A 7,395-nucleotide genomic window follows, 5' to 3' on the forward strand; every position below is an offset into this window, starting at 1 on the left:
AATTAAAACACTATTTCTATTATTTATTAGTATAAAATTAATAATCAAGATTGTTTCACGTATGAGAGTACTAAATCTTTTCAATTATAAAGATACTGTAAATTTTAACTATGATGATCTTTATTTTTTGATTGTGTGTATTATTAAGGTAAAACAAAAATTTTAATTAAAAATAATACTTAAAATCATATACTATTGTGCCCAATGTTTTGTTTTTAATTAAATCAAAAGGTGATTTATTTTAAATGCACATAAATTAGTCAAGACATATTGCTAACGATAGGGAAAATTTTTGTGTAAGACTATATCACTAAGGAGAAAAATTTATTCTCTAAACACTTTCAGTTAATGCAAAAGCAAAAGAAAAAAACTTTTCAACCCCCATAAATTTTTACTGTTACGGAATCTAAACGAAACAAATTGTTATCTTTAGAGAGCTTTTACATAATAATAGTAATTGCACAAAAATACATGAGGATAGAGGACTTGTTAATGCATAAGAAATAATGTTACAGATAGTAACTCTTACAGTTTCGTTGTTTCATCCTAGCCCTTGTACCGAATGATTTCACATTAATAAGTTAGCAAAAGTGGATCAAATACAAAAGTTACAACAAGAGCATTGAAGTAAACAGGGATTTATAGTGCATGAGCGACATTAAATGCCGCAAATAAAGTGTAACCGTGGAAGCACATCTCTTCACTTGACAAAGAAACTCAATCATGGATGCATTGGCTAAGCATGATCACTCTATGAATTGTAGTCTCAAGTTGTTTGATGTTTTATCCATGTATCTTTTTTTTTTTTTAATTTCTCTACTTGTATATGATGTGGATGACTTATTTATTGTTTGCCTTCGGTTGATAACTCCTTTGAACGTTAAAAACTTGATATTTTATACCATCACTGCGCCCTATTTTGTTGAACTTTCTCCATTCAACAAAAAAATTGACGAGAATGTCTTCGATTCATGGTTGAGAGAGTCTGACATATACCTGTACTTGGTCAAAATGCCATAATATAGTTGGTACATGAAAGGCACAAAGTTGTATAAACTTCTGGCGGCATCGACATTGGGCTAGGCAAGAAGGTTGTGAGGCCCATATAAGAAGCCCATAGTCAAGAAGCATGCCAGTGGCAGGTGAGGGAAGTAGAGAGAAAGACACAAAAATAAGGTCACCGAGAATTAAAATTCTGGAGTGCGAATGAGAATTCAAACAGAAACTTGCGCGACAGGAAAAAGAATCGTCAAGATTAGAAGTTAAAACAGGAGAATTAGAAGATTGAAACAGAGAGAGATAGTTATAGAGTTAGGTGCAATGGTGCTGTGGGAGATAACACTAGGAACCGCCTATTTCTTGGGTCTGAAGCGAACTTACAGGCTCGCTCTCAGGATTCAGCGCAGGATCGTAAGCCCTAAGTACCCTAAGATTCGCCAATTTCTTCACAGGTTCGTTCCTTTTTCCATTCAATGTCTCAATGCGGAAATGGATAATCGAAGACGGGAAAATCAGATTCGGAATAATCTGCTTCTCTCGCAATTTCGATATTTCAAATCCCTCACCGACATTTATAGAATAGCAACAGCAAGAAGTAATTATTTCATTGTGATATTTCTAAGTTTAAATAATTACATTTATCGAATGCATTGTAGCCTCCAGATCCAATTTTGGAGCCAATAATTCAGTGATATTCCTCTGAGAATGATAAAATGCATTATAAGGTCAATTATTGTAGTAGTGTTAGTTTTTGTGGATTTCATGAAATGATGCTGATTACTAAGTTTGGATTCCTTCTTAATCTTAGATGAAAATCTTTGTGATGCATAATTGTTATGTTTAGAGACTCACCTTTCACTTTTGTCTCGCAGACGAACCCGTGCTGTATTTGATGTAGCCATCAGAGTTCATCGGAGCATTCAAGAAAGAGACATAGAAGTGGGACGGAATTTTGGAAACTTCATCTTGCGATGGCTGGATCGAATGAAACCATCGGCTCAGATTCGGCCACCTTCCAATGGTGGGTCAAGAGGAGAAAGTGTGGCAAAGAATGCAGCACCTGGCACTTCCAACAACAATAACAAGAGTTCCGGTAATTCTGGAATGTTCAAAAGGGACTCTGGTAGGCATTTTTTTATCTCATCAAGGACAGGTCCTTTTCGTACCGCTGCAAGGACGATGCCACCGCCAAATCCTGTTGGGACTACTACCATCCATGGCAGGCACCTCAGCTTCTATAGTCCTGAAGCTGTTAGATCAAACTACAGAGTAAATTGGTCAGGTGGTGTTATCAGGAAGGACATTTTGCAGTGGATGCTGCATAACTAACTGTCCCTTTAGATTCTTTTCTGTTGGCTTCGTGGAAACAGTTTTTGATCTCGGTGGGGGGAAAAGTGAGTGAATAATAATGTTGGTATGGTACATGTTGTAAACTGACGGTGATAGAATCCCCAAATTTCTGATTTTTGTTAAGGCCTTTTTGTAGACTATACTAGACTGTCATTTTGCATAACGAGCGGTTATGCATTGGTTTTCAGTTTTGGTTAAAAGAACTAGCTGTTAATATCACAAGTGATCTCTCTGTTGATTAATAATTGTGGAGATCGCGCATTTCTGTTATAATTATGTTGTTCCCAGCAAATTTTGTTTGTACAACTTGTCTAATTTTTGCCTACAAGTTCATTTTATGTATTATATGTATAATATATACTCTTGATACATCCATGTTGAGCGGTAATCCATGTTGAGCGGTATTCTTCAGGTGCACGTTACCCTTCAATTCATAACGGGTATCAGGCTTAAATATAGATGCGAGTGGAATCGTAGCAAAGTAATATCTTAACTTGAAATACAGGGTGATGTTGCCATATATTGTTTAAAGCTGAATCTGACAAAGCCTGAACATATAGAATTCGTATTCAAAATCACGATATTGTGTTCTCAATTTATGAATGAAAGTAATTTTAACACCATTTCCATTATTTCACGCTTATTTGACATTATATATAATTTTGTTATACCGTATTTATCTATGAGACTATGACTCTCCTCCAGCAGAGATGTCCTTTGTTCTATTGGCTGATGCCGTAGACGTCTCTAATCCCCGTTTCATTAATTTGTAATTTTCTTGTTGGCCTCTTGTCCCCTTCTTTTACCAAACCAAAAAAATAAAATAAAAATAACAAGACTTTCTTAATTAAATTGTAAAATAAAGACATTTTTCTTTTAGCAGAAAGTTGATGAGACCTTTACAAGTGTTTCTCTCGAAGTGCTACGTGTCGCTATCCAGCATCTGTTACTGCATTGACTTCCAGCAATTCAAGCTTATCACGGTACACGCAGAGACAAGATAACAAAGCGACTAATTAACCAAGCATCATCTACGACTACGTTTCGTTACATTGACCAGCCGATTTAAAGTAAATTGATTAAATTATTGTCAATGGCAACGCATTCCATGGAATCGTGTATATAAAGATATTAAAAAAATATATAATTCTCAAGGTAAATATTTAGGTGATAAATAAATCCCTTATATATGTTCACCACTGTTCCAATTTGACAGAACAGACTTTATTGGGAAAACTACTCACTTCAGTGATTTTCTTTTTCATTTGAAAGATATTAGTTGTCAATTATAAGTTAGAGAATTCTCTCGACCCTTAGCACACACCCAAAAGAAATATATCTTTCGAAGAAAGATGAGCAACCAATAACAATCAACCGAACTAGCTAATTAGCTATGTACGTTTTGAGTGAACTACGAAATTTCAAATATGTAGAATAGCAAGCGGCATGTACAAACAATAGAACCCCTTTTTGCGCATCTTTTAATCTAGCTCCCATGCTGAGGCACATAATCTTTAAAGTAGCTTCATAAAGTTGATTTCATATTCCTTTCCCAAATCAATATTTCACCGAAGCTAATAAGGGGTTGACAACATCGTTCCGACAATATATAGACTAGAGAATTGTAGCCTAACATAAGCCATCCCTCCTTTAAATATACAACAGCTTGAGAAGACATAAAAAAATTGAGAGATTTTGAATAAACCTTGCACATTATTCTCGGGGAAGAGTAGGAGGATGGGATGGGAGAAGAGTATAATTGCTTTCCTACTGATCAAGAAGGGGGCTCCCTTCTCTGGCAAGGACAAAAAGACCACCATCCCCCCTTGATATTCTCAAGTCCTTATCAAGATATGTGGTAAGAAGCCAAGAGCTTGTCCTCTCACCAGGAATGGGAATCTTAAGAGGTGGCTGACCAGAAATGATGCGCGATATGTTTTCCACCAAATCCTGCAGAGGACCGAGGGATTGTTGCACAGGTGGCAGGCTAATCTTTTGGCCAAAAATGTCTACATTTTCTGGTAGTTCAATTTTAGACTTTATCTCCGGAGGTTGTATTGTACCTTCTTTAAATGTGACCTGCTTCCATTTAGAAATGTTAGCAAGTTTTCAAGTCATCGACAATTTAAGAGGTTCATATGGACGCGGAAAACTAACGACTAACATACAACATACAGTGGCATACAAATTGCAACATGACTAACATTAAGCAACGTAAAAATCAGTAAAAATCATATTTGCATTAAAGAATTGCAGCAACTATTTATTAACCTAGTTAAAGTACAAATATAATAAGATGAACTTGTGAAGTACCACCACAATACAATGCATATAATATGGCAAGAATAATAAGTATTTTCATTTAACATACTTATATTATTGCCCCGTAGTAAGAAAACTCAATTGTCAACTTTTACAACACAAGAACATAACAAAAGAGCTTATTAAAGAAAAATTTAAGTTAGAAGAGCTTAAATTCCTAATTCAACATCCATTAATTAGGTAATTTACAACCGTACAAATTATCCTTTATCTTCTCCTTTATATTTCTTTTGGCCATACCAATATAGTCAAAGGTGCCAAAAGGCACAGCTGAGGAATTAAGGGGAAGTGTCAGAAATGTCGGCACCTCTTGCTGATCAAGTCTTTACCCCTTTTGCAAGATGCATGCCTCTAGTGCCTTAGGCATGCCTTGGGTGAGGCATGCCCTTAATGAGTTGTTAATAATTGCCAAAAAAAAATAAAATCATAAAACCCAGCCATCTAACTTGAGTCTGACACTTTGGCGCTGAAAGGAGCAACCAACTCGGTTTTGTAAAACATCTTAATCTTTTATTTTTGCATAAAACATTGCCATTGCAGGTAAAATAGTTAATTTATACGGTAAATTAGTGCAACATAATGAAACATTTTACTCTTCTTTTTCTTTTTTTAATGTTAACATCTTTCATGAATGAGGAATGCACATTTTGGTGCCTTTCACCTTAAGATGTTAACTCCTAAAATTTTGGTGCCTTTCACCTTTAGTGGCTGAGCCAAATACATTTTACCTCTTCAAAATTTTGCTTTTGTAAAATACTAAGGTTTTCATAGGAATACCTGTATTCTTGTAGGGCTTCGAACTTCAAATGAGGCAGATGCACTGAAAGTCAGAGAAGCAAAAGGGCTAGACAACGTCGTGGAGTTAATAATGGTGAAACTACTGGTATCAATTGTTTGCGAAATCTTGTCCACCTTCAACAATGGTAATCTTCCTGCTGCTAGAAGAGGCAATAGTTCCGAAGATGCGGTGTACCTGACATGAGTTTGACAAGCAAAGAAACAGTAAGGGCTTCAATTAAGAATTACTAACCCGAGACATTTTGAGTTTGTTTCATCAATACCAACAATACTTTTGTTTCTGATAGAGGACACCAAGATAAGCACATAAACAAACACTTTTTTCAGTCACGATATATAGATTTGACCCAAAACCCTCTTCTCTTTTCAGTGTAAAGTTTGACCATTAAGTCATCGAATTATAAAGATACTTCAGAGATTTGAAATTATATGTATTATATATGTAAACAGTGGTTACTTGTTACTCATTTTTATCCATAACTTTCAAGTTTCAATCAGCCAGTACTGTAATATAAGCACGTTAAACTAAACATGAATCCAATAAATACCTGAGAAAGTAAAAGAAGCCCAAGGCAATCTAATCTACTTTTTAAGATTCTTAAAAATGGTAAAAAAAAAAAAAAGAAGAAAAAAGCAGAGCAAAATATTCTCCCCCATGACGCTACGATTGTAAAACAATTCATTTGAAAATGAAGTGATGAGTATAAACATCACGAGAGGCATTCGTGCATTACATAACATGATATTATAAATTATTCAGACTTACAGCAACACCCAATTTCCATTGAGAAGCGCGGGTTCCTCCACCGGGGCGAGGGTAGGGTTCGCCGCTTCCAACTGAGTCACCAACTCGGACACCTCAGCACGAACCTCCGACCCGGCCCGAATCCCGAGCTCGGTCCCATACACAGTATCCACCAGAGCACGCTTCAGCCCTTCGAGCTTGTCACCCACTCCCTCCTCCGCCGGAGCATCGGCGGAGGTGGCCGGTGTTCCATTTCCGCCGTTGACATAGCCGCCGGCATCTCCTTCCTGCCATTCGTCGTCATTCTTGGGAGGGTCCGAATCGGGAAACTTGGAGGACGAAGATTCAGGCTCGGGATCGTAGTCCTCACCCCACTCGTCGGAGATCTTGGCGGAGGGCTGGTCGGAGTCGCCGGCGGCGGAGGGGCTGGAACGAAGAGAGGGGAATCTGGGAGACCGAGGAGAGAGAGAAAGACGAAAGTGAAGAGAGGAGAGAGAAAGGGGTTTAGGGTTTTGTAAGAATAGGAAAGGGGTGCGGAAAGTGGAGCAGAGAAGAGCCATCGGAGTTAGGTGCTGATACTCTGAAACCAAAATCTGAACTTTTCGTTTGTGTCACTAGTTTTTACAATATTTCTGTGAACACAAATATAACTAACTAGAGAAACTGTCCAAAATGAACCACCCAGATTCTAAATACAAAATTGTTCAAAAAACACTAGAATGGGTTTGAATTATACTATTTCTTTTTAAATTATATGGTGGTTGAATTGCCTTTAAAAACTATAATTTGATCATTCAAAATTCTTTGTGTTGTTATTTAAATGTGTTTGATAATTCAAATTATATTTTCAATAAAAGGGTACAAAATTATATAACAAGCAAGGAATTAAAGATTATTTAGGATGAAATTTGATAATAAAACGATATTTCTATTAATTTAATAATTAATTATTCTAACAAGTAATTGAACAGATTATAGATGGATGGAAATTTCTAAAGTGTATTTTGCAGTAAGAAAAATAATTTTTCAGACACCATGATATATTATTTACAATAATAATGGTTTTTAATCTGTTGATTGGTTATGAGTTATGTAAGTTATATTTTGTTAATTTAATGTAAATGAGTGAATTTATATGATTAAACTTTTTAATAATTACCTAATGTGTCAATTTATATTTA

General features: G+C 35.9%; 2 protein-coding genes across 2 annotated transcripts; one reads left to right on the forward strand and one right to left on the reverse strand.

Annotated features, from left to right (window-relative positions):
• Window positions 1–1,179: 1,179 nt before the first annotated feature.
• LOC113869758 lies at window positions 1,180–2,715 on the forward strand. Its single transcript, XM_027506222.1, has 2 exons — window positions 1,180–1,451; window positions 1,872–2,715. Exons 1-2 carry the CDS (start codon window positions 1,321–1,323, stop codon window positions 2,326–2,328), a joined length of 588 nt encoding a protein of 195 aa, XP_027362023.1. The 5' UTR covers window positions 1,180–1,320; the 3' UTR covers window positions 2,329–2,715.
• A 956-nt stretch (window positions 2,716–3,671) lies between these two features.
• LOC113868770 (plastoglobulin-1, chloroplastic) lies at window positions 3,672–6,893 on the reverse strand. Its single transcript, XM_027504648.1, has 3 exons — window positions 6,236–6,893; window positions 5,449–5,644; window positions 3,672–4,428 (listed from the first exon to the last, which is right to left on the reverse strand). Exons 1-3 carry the CDS (start codon window positions 6,772–6,774, stop codon window positions 4,117–4,119), a joined length of 1,047 nt encoding a protein of 348 aa, XP_027360449.1. The 5' UTR covers window positions 6,775–6,893; the 3' UTR covers window positions 3,672–4,116.
• Between the last annotated feature and the right edge of the window lie 502 nt (window positions 6,894–7,395).

The sequence above is a fragment of the Abrus precatorius genome, unplaced genomic scaffold, assembly GCF_003935025.1.
Source record: "Abrus precatorius isolate BTA unplaced genomic scaffold, Abrus_2018 Scaffold6, whole genome shotgun sequence".
NCBI lineage: Eukaryota > Viridiplantae > Streptophyta > Magnoliopsida > Fabales > Fabaceae > Abrus > Abrus precatorius.